At 34.8% G+C, this 21,372-nt stretch overlaps 1 protein-coding gene across 5 annotated transcripts in view; it reads right to left on the bottom strand.

Moving 5' to 3' along the window:
- Window positions 1–21,372, bottom strand: part of HBS1L (HBS1 like translational GTPase) — an 87,198-nt gene that overhangs the window by 7,668 nt on the left and 58,158 nt on the right. For 3 of the 5 annotated variants that reach the window (XR_008698349.1, XM_055535689.1, XM_055535688.1), the window contains exons 6-15: window positions 16,512–16,774; window positions 15,889–16,054; window positions 12,742–12,859; window positions 11,683–11,829; window positions 9,763–9,837; window positions 8,955–9,072; window positions 8,498–8,566; window positions 5,254–5,358; window positions 2,178–2,268; window positions 1,656–1,764 (exon numbers count right to left, since the gene is read on the bottom strand). Coding sequence is in view for 4 of the 5 variants with exons in the window: in XM_055535689.1 (XP_055391664.1) it covers window positions 1,656–1,764; window positions 2,178–2,268; window positions 5,254–5,358; window positions 8,498–8,566; window positions 8,955–9,072; window positions 9,763–9,837; window positions 11,683–11,829; window positions 12,742–12,859; window positions 15,889–16,054; window positions 16,512–16,774 (1,261 nt within the window). In the remaining variant the exon portion in view is untranslated. Of the gene's footprint in view, window positions 1–1,655; window positions 1,765–2,177; window positions 2,286–5,253; window positions 5,359–8,497; window positions 8,567–8,954; window positions 9,073–9,762; window positions 9,838–11,682; window positions 11,830–12,741; window positions 12,860–15,888; window positions 16,055–16,511; window positions 16,775–21,372 lie in introns of all 5 variants that reach the window. The other 2 variants (XM_055535690.1, XM_055535693.1) reach the window with 1 other exon arrangement.

The raw sequence follows: 21,372 nt of genomic DNA on the forward strand, positions 1-21,372 counted from the left end.
CAGAGTAATTACTGACTTCCTGAGCGCTCTACCTCTCCATTGGCAAAGACTATTGCTGCATGAGTAAAAACACAGTAACCAGCCTCTCCAGCTTCTCCTCACTGGGCATGCTGCTTTCTAAGAATGAGTGCAAGTCACTCATAGCAATTTCTTTCCTATCAACACGTGAATTCTGAATATTTAAAAATCAAGTATTTGGAAGGAAACTTTTGCCTATGTTTTTTTTTTTTTAGCATGGAGAAATGAAATATGATTATAAAAGTAAAATGCTTAAATGATACCTTGCAAATATTCTTTCATAAGATCAAATTTACAAAAAAATCATTATAAAGAATTATAGCAAAGCATATATTTATCTCAAATAAAGGTGCAGAGGTATAAAATAGATTTAAATGAGCTAAATAAATTTATTCCCAATCTTTAAAATACTATCACTAATTTAAATAAAGTTTAAAGGTCAATTACTATTACTGCCTTACTTTGATTTCAGAGATGCATCAAATGGAGAAAATGATCTGTCTACATTTTCAAAGGCAAGCCATTTAATTCCACCGAGAAACACTTTTTATTGTCGTGGAGAACCTGTACTATATAAGCTGATCAAGAAAAGAAAGGAAAGTCTAGTGGGAAAAATGTCCATTTGTTAAACAGCAAAAGCAAGGTACCAAACTATAAACAGAGCATGGTCCCAAATATCTGAAAAAAAAAAAATTACACATAAAACAAAGACCTTTCCTGGATAAGTAACAATATAGTATATTGATCCATGGTTTATACACACACACACATGAGTGAGTGAGTGAAAGTCACTCAGTCATGTCTGACTCTTTGCGACCCCATGGAAACCCTATATATACATACACACACATATATAGATCCACCTATACATATACAGATCCATATATACATAATTTATGGATCCATCAATATAATATATAAATCCATAGTAAGATCCGATTTTGGAGAAAGAAATGGCAACCTACTCCAGTATTCTTGCCTGGAGAATCCCATGGACAGAGGAGCCTGACAGGCTACAGTCTATGGGGTCGCAGAGTTGGACACAACTTAGCGACTACACCACCACCACCATCCCTCTTCCCATAAACGTGTATGTCCAAATGGTGCTCGTCAATGATGACCCTGCAAACCAACCTCACAGCTTCAGCACAAAGTTTACCTTATGTCAAGTATCCCCAGAATATACCAGATACCAATGTACACAAAAAAAAAATACTCTGAAATGTAGAGAGTAGATATTTATAGGTTATGCAATTATAGAATGTTATTGTTTTTATTTTTGTGTTTTCCAAAATTTCAAAAAAACAAAGACTCAATCTAAGAAGTAATCTTTAGAACTCAGCAAAAAAGTATCTACTAATTTCCTTAAATGAATTTTTTTTACTATCATCAGTTTGTATCCTATTGATTATTAAATTTCTTCTCACTGCCTCTTTGAAAATAAATGCCAGACTTATGGATCAAAATAAAAAGCAAGACATGATTTTCAAATTCTAATTTCATGTTTTTCTGGATTAGAGTAATACAATGGTAGCTGGAAATAACAATAGCATCATCAGTTATAAAGACAGTTACCACTTCTTAGGACAAAGTTACAGTGAATTTATAAAAACAGTAACAAACATTTTGAAACTTACGGGAAATCCTTTAGTGATAGGAATTTCAATATTAAAGATGAGGATTCGGGCTCTGAAACGAGTGCAAACCTTAATGGGTTCTTTGGGGACACAAAATATGCAGCCAACACTAATAACAACAAAACAAAACCAAAAAAGGAGAGTAGGTAGTTAGAGGAATAATTAAATACATAGCAAATACCTCTAAAACCATTTACAAAGTAAAACAATCAAGTAAATTAGGGACTTTTAAATATTCTCTTCTAGGTTAAAGCGTGGCTTTACACCATTATTAACCTTTTATCATTTTCACACACTACAGTTTTCCCTCAAAGGACATGTCAGGTATACATGCTGATTTGTATTAATTTAAATTTTAGTAAATTTTACTTATTCTTATACCTCCGCAAGTGCCTGTTTTTGGCCAAAGAAGATTCAGAATTAACACTCATTCTTTCATTTGAGCTGATGAACTGCAAACTTTACGTGTTTTGAGGTTCTATATCCAAAACAATGGCTGCTTAAACTCATTTTGTCACTCACTTGATTTTGATGATATCCATTCCAACCAACGTAAGACTAACATGATCTCCTGCTGCCGCCCAGTCGACAGGTTCATCGTGCAAAGTGATTCCTGGAAATGAGTAAAAACTAAAGCATACAGTGAAACACCTCAATATCAAACCATAACAACCAAAGGAGTCTGGCTGATCTGTACCTCATCAGTCACTACTCATCATTTTCAATATGAATGGATTGAGAGTGAGAAGTGTTAACTGTGAGCGTTGAGGAAAACACACTTCCTCCAGACTTGACTCTTCTGGACCACCACCCTAAACATAGAGTGACTTGCATTTGTCCATAAAAGGCTGATTTCTACTTATTTAACCAAAAATTTTAAAACTCATTTACACAACTAGTATACTCATTACACAGGCCCCACTGCAATACGTTAATGGATACAGGCATAAAAGTACAGTTCCAATTATTTTTAATAACATAAAAGATGAGACTGGGGGAGATGCTTAATAGTATTTTATTCTCTTGAACACTGCTTTGGACAACCACGTCAACAATCTCCTGTGTTCTCTGAGTAACCTACAGGGCGCCAGCACTCAGTCAGATGGTACCCTTAGCATGCCCCCTCACTATTCCCAGCTCAAGAGAACTGCTTCTCAGAGAGAGATCCACAGCAATAAACAGTTATACGAAAAGAAGATTCATAGTGTAAAAAAAATTTTTAATGATCCCAGTTGTTGCTATATGCCTTTATTACCTAGGAAAAATCCTGGAGTACAAATGTAAAGGGCAATAATACTCAGGTATTTAAATAAAGGCTTTTAAAAAGTTGTTCATATTTTCTGATTCTGTGGGGTAAATTCCTTTCCATTCTAACTTGAGTCTTCTGCAGAAAAAGTATGTAGGCCAACCACTGGGGAATGGTTCTTGATTGACATGTTTTTAGTAAATTACAATTCACCCATCTATTCCTCAAAGTACTTAACTTTTCCCATGTAGCATCCTCTTAAATGAGTTTTTTTTGAGACTCTCTGGGAGTTCAAGGAGAACTTTAAGGGCTCTGAGACAACCTAAAGCTTTATTCAAAATTTCATGTAGGTGTACATCTGCATTAATCTGAGAAAAGGGGCCATAACTTTCATCAAGGTATCAAAGAGGTTCCTGACTCCAAAAATGTTAACAATTATGATATTTTTAAATGTTGGTTACAATTTAAACTAATTAAATTTAGTTTTTTTCATGTAAATTTAAAATGACCATATGTGATTTTTGGTTTGAAATGTGGAATTGAAATCAGGAGCTACTCACATAGACTAAAGATTGCCTTCAGCTTAAGATTTAAGAGTTTTCATACTAGAAGTTCAATTATAAAATTTTCTCAAGATAATATATAATCTGATTTCCTTACCCCAAACATGTTATACTGTCCTATACCGTGATATTTACTTTCTTAAGAACAGTCTTCATAGTTCTTTTTTAACTCTCTAAGTGAAAATGTAATTTAGAATTTCCATTTGTTAGTAGCAGATTCAGTCAGTTCTCTTTTTTAGGATATTACTGGTTAGTGAGCCACAGCTGTACCTAAAGTGTTCAGATAGAAGGTGCATTAAACAATCAAGTAAATCAAGCAAAAGCATTAGAGTGAGAAACTGGGTGAGAAGTGTGATTTTCACAAAGTGAAGTGGTGCTTCTGACATGGCTTCCCTTTAAGAACCACTGGATTAAAGATAAGTGGTTGGAAGTTTTCTGGTGGGGTAGAAACAGGATGGAAAGAACCAAAGAACATGGAACTCTCAGAAGTGATCAAATTATAATTTTGGAGTTCACAAAGGAGCCAATCTGTAAGGTCCATGACCATGGTTTATGATCATGGTTTGAATTCATGTCTAAATGATTATACAAAAAAATTTCCCATTCTTAAAAAGCTCCTTAACATATAAAGAAATCAGTATTTCAAAAGTATTTCAGCTCTTGATCACTTTAAGAGACAAAAGCAGAGATTTAAACTTGCAAATAACAGGATTATGAAAAATGATTCCTTTTTAAAAAGTGTAAAATAACTTTGGCTTTCATTCTCTTATTCATCTTTAAATTTAGATTAAACTCTGTTACCTAGCAGATATTCATTAATTTCTTCTAATCCTTAAGGAAGCAGTTTTTAAAGTAAACAGAGCAATTCAAAAAATATACATTTGAATTCATAAGCTAGTTAAGTACAACTCTGGTTATAAACTATAAATAAGAGTAACAGAAGGACATGAGCAACTGAACAACAACAAACAGAAGGAAAAGTAGAAAATTTTTTTAAAATTTTAACATTACCAGTAGGTTATAATTAGCTTAAAATTGTTACAAATATTTACAGTATAAAGATCTTCAGTTTAATGTTGAAGTCAGAGATTTAGTTGGAAGCTAGATTAAGGTAAGAACAGAATTATAAACTTAAAAGCAGAATTCAAAAAAGAAGAATATGTACATATGGTCAAATGATTAGAAGAAAGAAACAGTTACTAGCTATCATGAAAGGTCATGTGTGCAAAAGCAATAATTACAGCATTTAAAACTAGCTCAATTTCTCTTTACAACATCAGGATTCTCCGTATTTGCATCTTATTTTCTTACTTAGGTCTTCCTGTAAAAAAATTTGGGGGGTATAAACATGATATAGGTTGATAACATAGTAATTCTGAAATACACATTTCAAAACAACAGACTGTAGCAGTCTGCTTTGCCACTGACTGTTCAGTGCCAGGATGGGCTCAGACTTAATTTCTGCTACTGAATACTATTTTAAATGCATCTGACAGGTGTCTATACATCTGGGTTCAGTCCTATCCAGGCTTCTCAAATCAATGTCAAGAAAAAAGAAAAATGCTACCACAGTAAGAATGTTATATGTACATTTATACACACATAGTCACAACTGAAAAAAATCGTTTAATGTTTTCACATTTTTATCTTCAACAGTTAGTATCATTCTGACAGTCAGTTACAATTTCAGTAAGAGGTTATTTACTCTGGAGTTAATAACTAAACTACTTTTAAAAATCTGCTGTCTCAATATAGGGTTGTTTAACAAAAGAATTTTGCAGAGGAATACCTTTTGCAGTACAAGTTTCATTAGGAGGCATTGCTAGGAGTCGGTCACCAGTTTGGATATAACCAGCTTCAATTTTACCAGTTACACAAAATCCAGATCCTTGATCTGCAAAACATGCCAAAATTTTGTTATGGTTTACTTAACAGTATCATCTGATGCTTAACACTGCTAGCTATATTTAGTTCCCTGTATGCTGTGCTAAGTCACTTCAGTTGTGTCTGCTTCTTTGTGACCTATGAACTGTAGCCCATCAGGCTCCTCAGTCCATGGGATTCTCCAGGCAAGCATACTGGAGTGGGTTGCCATGCCCTCCTCCGGGGGATCTTCCTGACACAAGGGTTGAATCCGCCTCTTTTCCATCTCCTGCATTGGCAAGTGGATTCTTTACCACTAGTGCCACCATTTCCTACTAGTTATATGAAAGCAGTAGTTCAATGAACATTAAGCAATGATCATTTCAGAATTTTTAATGTATCTACAAAATATACACCACATTCTATTTTCTTATAAATAAAAATCTTTATATTAGAAAAAGTAGGAATTCCTTCTTCAAATATTTATTAATGCTTACTAAATACCAGACATTGTGCTAAACTCTGGGAATAAAGAGATGAAAATACAAGCCTCTACCTAGAAGGAGTTTACACCAGTGAAGAGAAAGCAAAAACAATTACACTGCCCCAAGACAAAGTTATTTATAATGTGCAACAGAAACAAAACAAGGCACATCAAAGAATCCATGATAATGGGCAATGACTACACTTACGCCAGGCACTTAGAAGAAGAAGAATCTGGAGTTTACCAGGCAGCCTGTATGCGAGTGCAAAGGCATAGTCATAAACGAATGTGGGCTGTGCTAAGACCCATGTGTCATTTATATGGAATTTCTAAGGGACCATATGGAATAATGAGGGAAAGCCAAGAGAGGAAGCAAAGGATGCAGACACAGAACAAATAATATTGGTGCCTCATAAATCATGCTTATGGTTTGAATTTCATCCTCAGTTAAGTAACTGGAAACTAGTAAAGAATTATGAAATGGAGAAGTGACATGATGGTATTTCTGTGTCAGAGTGGAGAGGCTGATGGAAATGCATATGTTGACTGCAAAAAGAGAAGAAACTCAAGAATCTGAGAATAAGGTATGACAGATTTAAGGTGATAAGGTAAGTGGGGAATAATGGCAAAAATAAGAGAAATCTGAGATGATGTGTATTAACCATGAGATAGAAAATTAAAGAACAAGATTCATTTTAGCCTTGGTGAATTTGAAGTGTCTGCAAGGCAGACAGGTGAAGAAGATGCGTTCAAGGGGGCCCCAATCATACCAAATCCATGAGAATGGAACCCTGGGAGCACACTCCCTGTGGAGATGCCCAGCAGCAGTTAGCAGATGTATCTTCAGGGTGAGAACAGGTTTGGGTTGAAAATCTGGGGTGCATCAAGATGTAGGAGATAGAAGAAATCATGGCTGTTGGTCAAAAAGAAGCGTGTAGAGTAAGAGAAGTGAAGCGACGGAACCCAAGTGAAAGGACAGAGGAAGAGGAGGCCCGAGGAGATGGAGAGGGGTGAGACAGCGGAGCAGGAGACAGCGGGTCGCAGAGACCGAGGGGGAAAGGTTTCAGGGTGGTTGTGGCTAGCAACCTCAGAAGAAACGCCAACTTCAGGGAGATGGGAGTAAGACAGAACTGAAAAATGCATACTGACATTGGCAACAAAGAAGTCATTTGATAATCTCAGTGGGAACACTGAGGAGAGCAATGCAGGCAGAAGCCAGGAAGCAGCCTGAAGAAAGAAGAGGAGGTAAAAAAGTAGAGTCAGCAAATGCTGTTAGTCAAAAAAAGAATTAAGCACATCTTATTTTTAAAATAGATAATAGTAGCATTTTGAAAAGCATTACCATCATTTCTCTTCTACTAGAATGCTGGAAGATGATAATAATAAATTTCATTGAATGATTTTTGTGAAGCACCTTCATTTATTCATTTATTAAACATTTATTAAGTATGTGTTATGTGCCAACCACTGAGCTAGGTCCTGCAAATATTGAAATACAAGTGACACTACTTGCTCTCGAGGAGTTCACAATCTAAAGGAAATAAACAGCATAGACAGGTATAACACTGCATGAAAAATGCAACGAGAGCACATAGAGAGACCATGGAGGAACACCTTAGGGTATGTGTGTGGATGACCTCACTTATCACCTCCAGATTATCAATTTATTGCTGGGACTTCCCTGTTGGCTCAGATGGTCTACACTTTACTGCCCACTCTGTGGTAATGAAAATTTGGGCAACAGCTGACATCTTTACCATACTGATTATTCGAACATATTAAGTACATTATATTCTTTTATTTATTAAGACCTTTTATTTCATCTCCATGTTATATTTTTTTATGTAAGGCCTTGTAAACATTAAATTAGATGTATTCTTAGATATTTAATACAATATATCCTCTAACACCTCTTCTAAGTTTGTCCTTCCTTGGGTTCACTTCATCAGTCCTAGGGTGCCATACAATCCCTGGTATCTTATAGTCACTCTTTTTTATCATATTAATAACTCTCTATATTAAACTTCCTATTTTACCTATTTGTCATATCTATTTCCTGACCGAAACTGCTACATATGGGTAGGAAATGAACAAGTGAAGAGAGAGAAGAACACAAGATAGGTAGATACAGTGGCAATGAAAACCCTGTATGATTAATAAACACTGAATGATCCAGTTTGGCTGAAGGATACAGAAACTAAAGGAATCTAATGGGAGAAAAAACAAAACTACAAGGCTAGAAAGATAAAAGACTAGGTTTTTTTTACACTTGGAAGATGAGTAAAATATAAAAGTGAAAGTGAAAGTCACTCAGTCGTGTCTGACTCTTTGCAACCCCATGGATTTATACAGTCCATGGAATTATCCAGGCCAGAATACTGGAGTGGGCAGCCTTTCCCTTCTCCAGGGGATCTTCCCAAACCGGAGACCAAACCCAAGTCTCCTGCATTGCGGGCAGATTCTTTACCAGCTGAGCCACAAGGGAAGCCTGAGTAAGATATGAGGCAATGGTAAGTAAATTGAAGATTTTTCTGGGCGGGGGCATTAAGTAACTAGAATTATGTACCACTAGCATAAAGAAGGGAGAATCTGAAGGCAACATAATAATTTTGTCCAACAACAGAGGTCAAGAGAAAACGAAAAGGCAGGGGCCATACTAAAGAAGGCCAATAGAGGTAGCACTTACCTTTGAAAACATCAGATACACATAGTCTAAAAGGCTTATCTATAGATCTTTGAGGAGGCTTGAAGGAATCTGGGAAAAAATGGTAAAAATAGAAAGGTTTAATTTAAAAGTAATTTTTGATTCATGTCCAATGAGTCCACTATACTCCTATGTCTCCTAGAAAATACTAATAGCAAATTGACTGTGATTCATATAACACTTTGTAGTTTATGAAATGTTTTCACATGTTTCTTATTTAATGTCACAGCAGTCTGTGAGGTAAGTGGAGTAGGCATTAATTAAACAAGAAAAATTTGGCACCAATTTGAATATTCATATAATTCTAAAACTGGTAATCTCACTCCTGAGTGTAAACGCTATCCATTTTCACATAAATCACTGTCCTCTATAAAGAACTCTAAATAATAATTACTATCAAGTTTATAATGTATTAAAATTAATATGATAGTAGTCTTACCAATTTGTTCTAATAAACATAGTCCTTTATACCATTTTGTTAATTCACTTGATTGAGATCTTGTGATTAGATTTTCACCACTGAGACCACTTGTAGGGATAAAAGCTACATCACTTTCCTATAAAAAAAGGATTGAACACATGAAACTCAACACAACACTGTTTCTCTTTTTTTTGTTTGGCTGTGCACAGGCATGTGGGATCTTAGTTTCACAACCAAGGATTGAACCCATGTCCCCTGCACTGGAAGCAAGGAGTTCTAACCACCAGACAGCCAGAGAATTCCCAATACAACATTATTTTTAAAAAGCTAAAAGGTTCACCATCACCATAACTGTACCAAGTATGCAAAAGTAACAATGTACTTTTCAAAAAGTAACTTAAATCATAGAACTACTGCCCTGATGTTATCTGTTCCAACATTTTCCAACCTTTTTTATTTTGTGGGAAACTTACAAGTCTGTTCCAAAACACTCAAGCATTTTTACCTAGTAACATAGGTATATTTCATACTTTTGCTGGAGAAATTTCTCTCTACTAGTTTTTATACTCCTTGGTAATCTCCCTAAATCTATACATTTAGTAAGTGGAGAAAAAGTCTTCTACTTATACTAAATCCAAGCCAATTTATGCAATTTTCTAAAACAAAGTAATCCAAAGAACATAAGATACATTTAAGACCAGGAAGAAATAAAAACAAAAAGAATTAAACATACTGAACAAGACAAGAATACCAAAGTAGCTTTTTCTCTCATATCAGTAAGATGAGACTTAAGAAAAGTAACCAAATAAATTTAAAACGATCTTACCTTAAAACCTGCTTGCTTAAGAAAGTGCCCAAGTTTTCCAGTAATCTCTTGAAACCTTTCTTGTTGCCAATTAACCTGACAAAGATCCAATTTATTTTTAAAACTGTGCTTAAGACCATGCTATATATAAAAAATTTTAATTTCTGAAATAAAATATAAATTAAGACTATGAAATATAATTATAAAATCTATGAAAATATGAAATCTATTTAAAATTAAAGCTCAGAATGTCAGATCTCACTATTAAAATGATCTAAAAGTAGCTTTTCCTACAACAGAAAGCCTGGAAACAAACACCAAAACATAGAATTTTTTGTGTATGCTAATTTTGTTTTTGTTTTTCAGTTGCTAAGTCATGTCCAACTCTGTAACCTATGGACTGGAGCCCAACAGGCTCCTATGTCCATGAGATATTCTAGGCAAGAATACTGGAGTGGGCTGCCTCTAAAAGTAAATTCAAAAGTGAGGAGAAAAAGTGAGATACTTATTAAATTTGTGCTTGGACCAACTGAAATAAGATAAAATTACTGACACCTACTCAAGTCAACTAGACTTCTTAGTATATGTAATGTTCATATGTGATATGAATTCTAGATAACTATTCCCATGCTACAGTATTCAGGGGTAAATGTAAAAATGACTGTAACTTGTAAGTTACATAGAAAGTCATGTCAAAATAAGATGGATTAATGGATAGATACAGGGGTAGACAGACAACAATGAGATCAAGCAAGGGGAAGAATACTATGTAGGAGGTATAATTTGGGTGTCTATTGTAAAATTCTTCCATCTTTGCTTTATGTCTGAATATTTTCATACTAAAATGTTGGGGGGAAAATAAAAGGTATATGTAATCATGATACCATAAAAGAACCATGTAGAAAATTTAGGTGAATATGTATTTGATCCCAGGATAAGAAAATACCTAAGCATAAAGAAAGAAGTTAAAAGGAAATGATGTCTTTATTTTGCTTACAAATTACTGTTTTAAAACTTAAAAAAATCAAATTATATAAATTCAAAAAAATACAAGTGATATATAAATACACAAAGAATGTGCGTTCATGTGTGTGTGCTAAGTCACTTCAGTCATATCCAACTTTTTGCAACCATGAGGATTGTAGCCTGCCACGCTCCTCTGTCCATGGGATTCCCCAGGAAAGAAAACTGGAGTGGGCTGCCATGCCCTCTTCCAGGGGATCTTCCAGACCCAGGGATCAAACTCACATCTCCTATGTCTCCTGCATGGACAGGCGGGTTCTTTAGTACTAGTGCCACCTGGGAACCCCTTCTGATCATGTACAGCAAGACTTAAAAAACATATATATCCTTAGGCCCAGAAATTTCCACAGAATAAACTATTTCTAAATACCCGCACAAAACTGAAAATATTCAAAAGTAGGGGGCTGTTGAATAAAGTATATCTTCAAAATATACTAGAATAAAGCTGTAAAAACCTCTTTACATAAAAATTATTAGTTACTTAGAAATAAAAACAAGAATATTGCCAATTTTTTGAAAAAAGTAAATAATGAAGCAGATGAGAACCCAATGTTATAAAGAAAAAGATTTTTATGTGCAAAAATAAACTGAATGGAAGTACAAAATGAAAAGTTAAAAATCTGCAGGAGGGGGAGGCTGGAAATATAGTTTATTTCAAGTTTTCCTCATACCAGAATAAATAAGAATTTTTATAACTAAAAATGATTTTAAGATTTATAAGTTAATTCTGAAAGTAAAAATTTATCTTCTTGCTTAATACTACTAATACCTCATTTAATATCAGCATCATGTATTTATTCTTTAAAATATGACAACTGGGCTAAGAAAATGTATACTAGTCACATCTGAGGTCATCAATATGGCAGAACATCATCTTAATCAGCATCTAAAATGAATACTCAAATAGCTTTTAAATACCTGATCCATTTTATTGACTGCAACTGCGAGTTGGGTCACTCCAAGAGAACGAACCAAGAGTCCATGCTCTCGTGTTTGTCCCCCAGTCTCAAATCCAGCTTCAAACTCTCCCCTGCTGGCATCTACAACTAAAACAGCTACATCTGCCTAAAAAATGAAAAAAAAAAAAAAAAAAATCTAAGCTAGAAACAATGTCACAGCATTTTAATTCAAAGGACAGACTACTGAAGTAATTATGTAGGTCAGATTTTAAAGGAAGACTCTAACTTGACACCAAACACAAGCAAATCAAAGGAGTCACACGGATGGATTAAAATTTTAAATAGAAGAAAGTACTAGCATGTGGTCAAAAAAATAATGACATAAAGAACAAAACCTTCCCGTATTTGATTACATAACAATTATGATAACTGGGCAAAGGAAGAAAAACATAAAGTTAAAACCTAAGTAAACAGGGACAAATAATTGTGTTATGAACTCTCCATATTTTCTAATCATCATCTATTATAGAAGAAATCAATGTTCCATATGTCTAATGCTATTTTCATTGTTTTAATTAAAGTTATTATCTTTGAATTTTTTTTTCAGTATCCTTATTAAGAATCATGTACATTTACAAACTACAATTGTTTTTTTAATCCCATTAAGACGACAGGGGGAAAACTCCCAAGGTTCCCTATTTCTGTATAAATAAGCTCTTTAAAAAGATACAGGACTCGAATACGAATATAAATGTAACAAAAATGCTTATGTTGAAATATTCACTCCAATTTATTAATAAATGAAATACAAAGCTATGCCTTATCAAGCCCCTACCATTATTTTTACTAAAGAAACTCGTGGCTTTTATACATTTGCTACTTTGTAATAAATTAGAATTCTAAGGTTTTATAAAGTACCAATAAATAGACAATGAAAAATATAGTATTTCTCTATTTTTTTAAATTTTTTACAAGGCTAGAACTTTAGTATTTTAAGTTATAATCCTAGAATTATAACCTCAGCATCAGGAAATTTTATTTACATTCACTGTACTTTGGTTAAGGAAATATCTGGTACCTGGGCTGCTCCTGTAATCATATTTGGAATGAAATCCTTATGGCCTGGAGCATCCATTAATGTAATAACTTTGGTTTTGGTCTCAAACTTTGTCATACCAACATCCATTGTTACCCCCCTTAAAGAAAACATAAAATGGTTAGAACAACTATAGAAATAATCAAGTTTTAGAGATTAAGTTATTTAATAATATAGGAAAAATAACAGTCTAAATTCTTAAGTAATAATGAGAATTCTATCATACAGTCTGTTATTTTGAATAATTAGGCTATCTGGAATTTCTGCTGGTATGGCTTCAAAACAAGGTTGTGGAACAACAAAAGCTTAATCAAAATGATTGATGTTTCCCATTTTCTTTCTTCTTTTTTTTCAGTAAGAAGCAGTATAAATTGCAAAGGAAGAAAGAAATACAGGGACATCTCTGGACTGGGAAACAAATACTGCACAGGAAAAAAGATAAAAATGAAGAATGAGGTACTATCAAGAGGAACTTTTCCTTATCTTCTTACATTTATGTTTCATTAATTATAGAAATAAACTTGTGAAACTTTCATTTGCAAGGCTGGTGAGCATGTTACACATATATCAAATGAGACATAACAAAGGAGATGCACAATTTCTTAAAAATTGAGAGACGAAGAGCAGAGGTTTTGCATCCCATGTAATCTTCTTGGGAGTCCAACGCAGTACTCTTCTTAGCCACAAAAACAGAGTTAGACTATAAGAAAGTCCAGGAGTGTCTACAAAAGCAGCAAGTCTTTCTAAACTTTAGGAGTTTAGAAAGTGAAATCAAGTGGGCAATAAATTAGGTAATTACTCATCCTGGTTTGCCCTGAACATTCCAAAATAAGGAATGAGCACTCTTTTACTACCAGTATCCCAACAATTATGGTGGTAAATTACATGTTCATCTTAGCAGTAAGGTAACTGTGGGTCTCCTCAGTCACATTATTCTAGTTTAATCTGAAACCATGGGCCATTTAAGCTTGTAAAAACGATACTTAATTCTCTTTAATAATCCCCAAATAATTATCTGAGAATAGTGATGAACCAAGACTGAGCCTAAGCTCCTCCTTGGATCGGTTTGACCATACGCTTTGGACCTATCTTTACTCTGCATTTGTAACCAAAAAAATATGAAAATGTCACTCAGGCTACTAATTTCTGTTCAACACATGAGCAGAACAGAGGATTTACAAGCATTTAACATGGTGGGATATGCAATTCACTGCATTTTCAAAATGTTACTAAGGAATATAGTGGTAAGTTAAAACTCCCATTATGTATATGGAAGCTTCTACGATCTACAGGAGGAAGGAATGTTCTAAATATTTTAGCATGCTGAGCAACAGAGAACTACCAGTAGCAAAAGTATAACAGCCAGCCAGCAGGTTTATTATTTAAAAACATTAAAATTATTAATTATTCTAAGAAAGAGAAAAATTATTACCTCAATTGTCTGCTCAACTCACATATGAAATAAATTAAAACAAGCCACTTCTCACTTAAATGATACAATTCTCAATTTCTCTACCTAGTTGATAGACGGTATAAAGAAAACTAAAAAGCTATCTATATACTTCAATAATATACTTGATATGCTGACAGGTAAAAATTATTTAGTCTCCTAATGCAGATATCATACAAAATTCCACTCTTTTCCAATATTCATTTTCCAAAAATCTATAACTGTCCAACTACTTTTTCTAAGTTGAAAAACAAGCTTGTCATACCTCAAGAATAAAAAAGACAACAAGAAAAAACAAAACAAAATTCAAACCACTATGATGTAAAATTCTACTTATCAGAAGAGGTAAGGAATATTGTGACCAGCTTTATTGAAAAGTATCTTATATATTATAATGTAGATTACCCAATACTCCAAGAAAATAAACACACATATTTTTAATACTTTCTAATCATATTCAAAATGAAGACATCACAGGACACGGAGTAATTTCTTAGTTGATTTATGACTTTCAGAAGGCTGTAGAATATTAGTGTGAGATGGTAGGTATAATTGCCATTTCACTTAATTATAAGGTATCCTCTTTCTTTCCAGACAAAGGTGCCACTGGGTCCCTCATCCTTAACAGTTCTAACATGAAATATATTACCACTCTAAAAAGACTTCAAAAGAAATACTTTGATCAGAGGGATATGAGTGGCCATATTCTCCTAGAATCTTCCCAAAGTTAGCATTAAACACAGTTACACATTCAGGAGCAATCCACTGGATTAGATGTGCATAGCAGGCGATAGGTTTAACTAATTGTTTGTTGACTGTGTCTCATAAAAACATAGTAAGAAAGTATAAAGATGAATTAAATCTTGTAATTGAATTTACTAGTCATTTTGATTTCAGACAGAAGATAGTATTCTACAAAAATTTACTTTTCCTTTATAAACTGATTTTATAATAACTCTGCTGCTGCTGCTGCTACTAAGTCACTTCAGTCATGTCCAACTCTGTGTGACCCCAGAGACGGCAGCCCACCAGGCTCCCCCATCCCTGGGGTTCTCCAGGCAAGAACACTGGAGTGAGTTGCCATTTCCTTCTCCAATGCATGAAAGTGAAAAGTCAAATGAAGTCGCTCAGTCGTGTCCAACTCCTAGCGACCCCATGGACTTCAGCCTACCAGGCTCCTCCGTCCATGGGATTTTCCAAGCAACAGTACTGGTGTGGGGTGCCATTGCCTTCTGCAGTAATAACTCTACATATATATAAAGAATATATATATATATAAAACACTATATATACTAATTTTAAATTAAGAGTCTTTCTCATAATGTTAATTCAAAATCAAGACAATTGACATATACTCAGGGAAGTAACAAGCAAAACTTCTCCCACAGAATAATTAACTAAGAGATTTTACTGCCTTTTGCTGTGTATATATGTTTTCCTTTCAGTTTCTTTTAATAAACATACTTTTAAACTATTTCCATAGAATTTAAAGGAGTAAAACATTGTATGTAGATTACAACCAAAACTACAATAAAAATATTTCCCTGATAACTGAAAGTTTTCTAAAAATAGTGTCTAAAATATTTCATGATTTGTTTCATGCATATTCAACACATATTACACAATTATTTAAAGACTATATACAATTTCAGAATGAAAATTTTATATATAATGACTACCTTTCCCTTTCTTCGCCGGTCTCATCCAAGACCCATGCATATGCAAACGAAGCTTTGCCAGCCTTTTTAGACTCTTGTTCATACTTATGCATAGTTCTTTTGTTTACGTCACCCAGAAGATAAAGCAAATGTCCCATCAGAGTACTTTTCCCGGCATCAACATGACCTAAGGAAAATTGATTCAAGATTTAATACTAGGTACATTTTCCAGATGTTGTTCACATTGAGGCATAGCATGAATTTGTAATTCAATAGTTTAGAGCAATAAACACCAATTTTTATTAAATAATAGTTTGCCAAGTAAGTTGTTAAAATGGAAAAAAGAGCATATCTCTTTAGAAGGGAGAAAGTTTCCTTGATTTCTGGAAATCAAAATGATCAACAAGACATGCCATTTTCCAATATTCACAAAATGAAAAGGCCACAACAAAGTCTAAAGACCTCTTTGGCAACTTGGCATTATTTCACCCCAAGTGACCCTGACAACTCAACGTTATGGTACAATGCCCTCTTGCTTCATGTCTATTTACACCTACACAGAAATTCAGAGTGGAGTGTATTCCCACGCTGCCATGAGACAATTATTGGGCTGACTGACAATCCAGAAGAACAAAAGGCATTACCAATGACCACTAGGTTGAGGAGCTGCTTTCCTCCTTGCCGCTTCTCCAGTTCCGCTTTGATATCTATTTGTTGCCTCAGCTTGCCAGACTTTTTCACTGGTGTTGGTGTTGAACTCTGCTCTTCTGATGCTTGAGTGGTGTGGGATGGAAGAGCTGATTTAGAAGCACTCTCAAGTACATCAGAAGAAACAAGGCTGGTATCTTCACTAGAATGTCCTTTTTGAGGTGTATGGAAACTATGACCATTTTCTTCAGCAGTTACTCTACAGAAGGCAGAGACAGGAATAAAAAATATTTAAACCAAGTCTGGCAACCACCCTGAAGAGCTGCTGCTTTCCCAGAGGTGCTAGGATATTTCTTGGGAGTGCTGGCAGAGAATCTAAGTAGTGAAGTCACACGCCAACATAGAGAATAATCCGAGATCAAGCCCTGAGCCTTTGGAGTGCGAGCACTGATTCCAAGACCCTAGACTACCAGAGAACTAACCCTAAGGAGTATCAAATAGTGAGAACTCACAAAAAGGAAACCACTTGAATACAAGACCTGGCATCCCCCAACCATCAGTAGCACCTTGAAATCATTCCCCCTAAGATCAGGAACAAGACAAAGGTGTCCACTTTTGCCACTATTATTCAACATAGTTCTGAAAGTCCTAGCTATAGCAATCAGAGAAGAAAAAGAAATAAAAGGAATCCAGGTTGAAAAATAAGAAGTAAAGCTCTCACTGTTTGCAGATGACATGATACTGTACATGGAAAACCCTAAAGATAGTATCAGAAAATTACTAGAGCTAATCAGTGAATTTAGCAAAGTTGCAGGATACAAAATCAATACACAGAAATCACTTGCATTTCTATATACTAACAATGAAAATTCAGAAAGAGAAACTAAGGAATCAATCCCATTAATCACTGCAACAAAAATAATTAAATATCTAGGAATAAACTTACCTAAGGAGACAAAAGAACTGTATACAGAAAATTATAAGACACTGATGAAAGAAATCAAAGATGACATAATCAAATGGAGAGATATTCCATGTTCCTGGGTAGGAATAATCAATATTGTGAAAATGACTATACTACCAAATGCAATCTACAGATTCAATGCAATCCCTGTCAAATTACCAGTGGCATTTTTCACAGAACTAGAACTAAAAACTTCACAATTCATATGAAAATACAAAAGACTCCAAACAGCCAAAGCAGTCTTGAGAAAGAAGAATGGAGCTGGAGAAACCAACCTTCCTGACTTCAGATTATCCTACGAAGCTACAGTCATCAAGACAGCATGCTACTGGCACAAAAACAGAAATATTGACCAATGAAACAAGATAGAAAGCACAGAAATAAACCCAGGCACCTATGGGTACCTTATTTTTGGGGCAAAGACAGCCTCTTCAATAAATGGTGCTGGGAAAACTGGACAGCAACATGTAAAAGAATGAAATTAGAACACTTCCTAACACCATACACAAAGATAAACTCAAAATGGATGAAAGACCTACATGTAAGACCAGAAACTATAAAACTCTTAAGAGAAAAACATAAGCAGAACACTCGATGACACAAATCAAAGTAAGATCCTCTATGACCCACCTCCTAGAGTAACGGAAATAAAAACAAAAGTAAACAAGTGGGACCTGATTAAACTTAAAAGCTTTTGCACAGCAAAGGAAACTATAAGCAAGGTGAAAAGACAACCCTCGGAATGGGAGAAAATAGCAAATGAAACAACTGACAAAGGATTCATTTCCAAAATATACAAGTAGCTCATATAACTCAATGCCAGAAAAACAAACAACCCAATCAAAAAGTGGGAAAAAGACCTAAACAGACATTTCTCCAAAGAAGACATACAAATGGCTAACAAACACATGAAAAGATACTCAACATCGCTCATTATTAGAAAAATGTAAATCAAAACCACAATGAGATATCACCTCACACTGGTCAGAATGGCCATCATCAAAAAGTCTACAAACAATCAGTGCTGGGGAGGGTGTAGAGAAAAGGGAATGCTCTTGCACTGTTGAGAATGTAAACTGATACAGCCACTATGGAAGGTGGTGTGGAGATTCCTTAAAAAACTAGAAATAAAACCACCGTATGACCCAGCAATCCCACTCCTAGGCACATACCCTGAGGAAACCAGGGTTGAAAAAGACACATGTATCCCAATGTTCATTGCAGCACTATTTACAATAGTTAGAAGATGGAAGCAATCCAGATGTCTACTGACAGATGAATGGATAAAGAAGTTGTGGTACACAATGTAATATTACTCAGCCATAAAAAAAGAACACATTTGAGTCAGTTCTGATGAGGTGGATGACCCTAGAACCTGTTATACAGAGTGAAGTGAGTCAGAAAGAAAGATAAATATCATATTCTAATGCACATATATGGAATCTAGAAAAATGGTACTCAAGAATTTATTTACAGGGCAGCAATGGAGAAACAGACATAGAGAACAGACTTATGGACATGGGGAGAGGGGAGCAGAGGGTGAGATGTATGTAAATAGTAACATGGAAACTTACATTACCATATGTGAAATAGAGAGCCAACGGGAATTTGCTGTATGGCTCAGAAAACTCAAACGGGGGCTGCTTCAACCTAGAGGGGTAGGACGGGGAGGGAGATGGGAGGGAGGTTCAAAAGCGAGGGGATCTATATATGTATACCTATGACTGATTCATGTTGAGGTTTGACAGAAAACAACAAAATTCTGTAAAGCAATTATCCTTCAGTAAAAAAATAAATTTAAAAAAAAGAATATTTAAACCAATTTGACTGACATCCTGTAATGTCAGAAGGGCAGAGACATCTCTTTACATTCTTACATCTGCAGACCAAAAAATGATCTCTGCTAAGTGGCTAGAGTCTGTTAAGGTGGAAATGATAAGCAGTTAGGCCCAAACCACACAAATACAGACTTAGAAGATTCCAGGAGAAAAACAGACTGCTAAAAACTAAGATAAGAAGAAAATATCCCATAAAGTAACTGAAACTCAATGTCTAAACCCATAGCTTAGCCATACAGTCCTATCAAAACAGGTGGCATAAAGGAGATATTTTGTAAAAATTGGTACCAAATGTGTTCCAGCAGATAAATTCATAAAAAAAAACAATAGCTTTATCAGTTTTTAATCCCTAACTCATTCTTCCAACAGCACAGAGACACAATCTTTTTTTGCTCAAACACTGTCCTTAAAGGAAGAATCTCTAAATGTCTACATTTTTATTACTTTTGGCAAAGGAGTTTTAATTCATTAATTCAATAAATACTTGATTCACTAAAAACTGTAACATACACTAGTCACTGCTGCTGAGAAGAAAAGATATAGAAATGAAAAAGTTATCAATTGATCCCAAAAGTTTACAATCTAGTGAGGAACTCAGATATGTAAAACAGAAATAAGACCATCTGGCTTTTTTCCTCCTTGACAATGACAGTGCCTCCAAAAGTAAACACTGATCTTACTTAGTTCTTCATTAGCTCTTTGACTGTGCTCCATGGAAATCATACCAGTGCTATCCTGTGGATAGCTATGAAAGATGTAATGTAATCAAACAGACTATGATGTGCCTTACCTTTCCTTCAATGACACAAATAAACAGACTTAGGACAAAGAACAGGTTATTGCAAGTTATTAGAATGGACTTTCCTGGTGACTCAGATGGTAAAGCGTCTGTCTACAATGCAGGAGACCCGGGTTCGATCCCTGGGTTGGGAAAATCCCCTGGAGAAGGAAATGGCAATCCACTCCAGTACTATTGCCTGGAAAATCCCATGGACAGAGGAGCCTGGTAGGCTACAGTCCATGGGGTCGCAAAGAGTCAGAATGAAACCAATTATACCCATCTTAATGTGGAGGTGGCAGAAAAGAATTACATATAGAAAGAAGTTTACAAACATCACTTAAGGATTGTAGTGTGATGAAGATGTGTATGAACAGTAAATCTCTTTTCTTCCTGCCCAGAGTAACAAAAACAGATTCACTGTTCTCTCTCTTGGTATTTTTTAAATGCTCAACACTGACTCTCATCCTTCGCCTCAGGAAAGAATCACATTAGTTATATTTTCAACTTTATTATAAGCCTCTTATCCATTCCTGTTTTATTTTGCTTTAGCAAATCTCCACTAACCACCTTGAGCACTCACTGCTTAGACAGATTGGCTTCATTTCAAACTACAGGGAAAAAATTTAAGTATGTGGAAACCGTTTCCACTCTTAAAAGAGTCCAACAAACCAAGCTAAGTAAATCGAATTTAAACTGAAATTTTCAAACATTTATTTGAATGTCCACAATTAGTTCTCAAAAACAAAAACATGACAACTCTGTATTTAGAGGAGTAAAGAAAAACAACAAACCCTACAAATTACAGTCAAAGTATTCAAACAGAATAACAGAATAACTAGTCATAGACTCTAGTTCTGATCAGACCTGGGAAAAAATCACAATCTCTGGCTTCAGATCTTTCTGTTTTTAGTGAGGCTTTTCTTCAAAGGAAAACTCATGGTAACTTCAACACAGAAAACAGACAAAAGCACAACAGCTATGACTGACACAGTGGGCTGAGGGCTGAAGTTGGGCTCACCCACAAATTAGGCAGCCCTATTCAGGATAGGAAGAGCAACACAAAACACGGTCTGTCTTGATTATTTCATTTACAGTTCAGTAACATGGAAGATTTGCTTTTCTCTAACTTTCACAACATTCTCTTCAAGTAAATTTTAGAAAAACTGCATTTTAATTCACTAACCCGTGCAGTGTTAGAGGAAAGGGCCAAAGTAGTTAGAAAAGCATTCTAGGTAAGTCGGTCCTTAGTAAAAACTTCTGCATATTATAAAGTA

The sequence above is a fragment of the Bubalus kerabau genome, chromosome 9 (assembly GCF_029407905.1).
Source record: "Bubalus kerabau isolate K-KA32 ecotype Philippines breed swamp buffalo chromosome 9, PCC_UOA_SB_1v2, whole genome shotgun sequence".
NCBI lineage: Eukaryota > Metazoa > Chordata > Mammalia > Artiodactyla > Bovidae > Bubalus > Bubalus kerabau.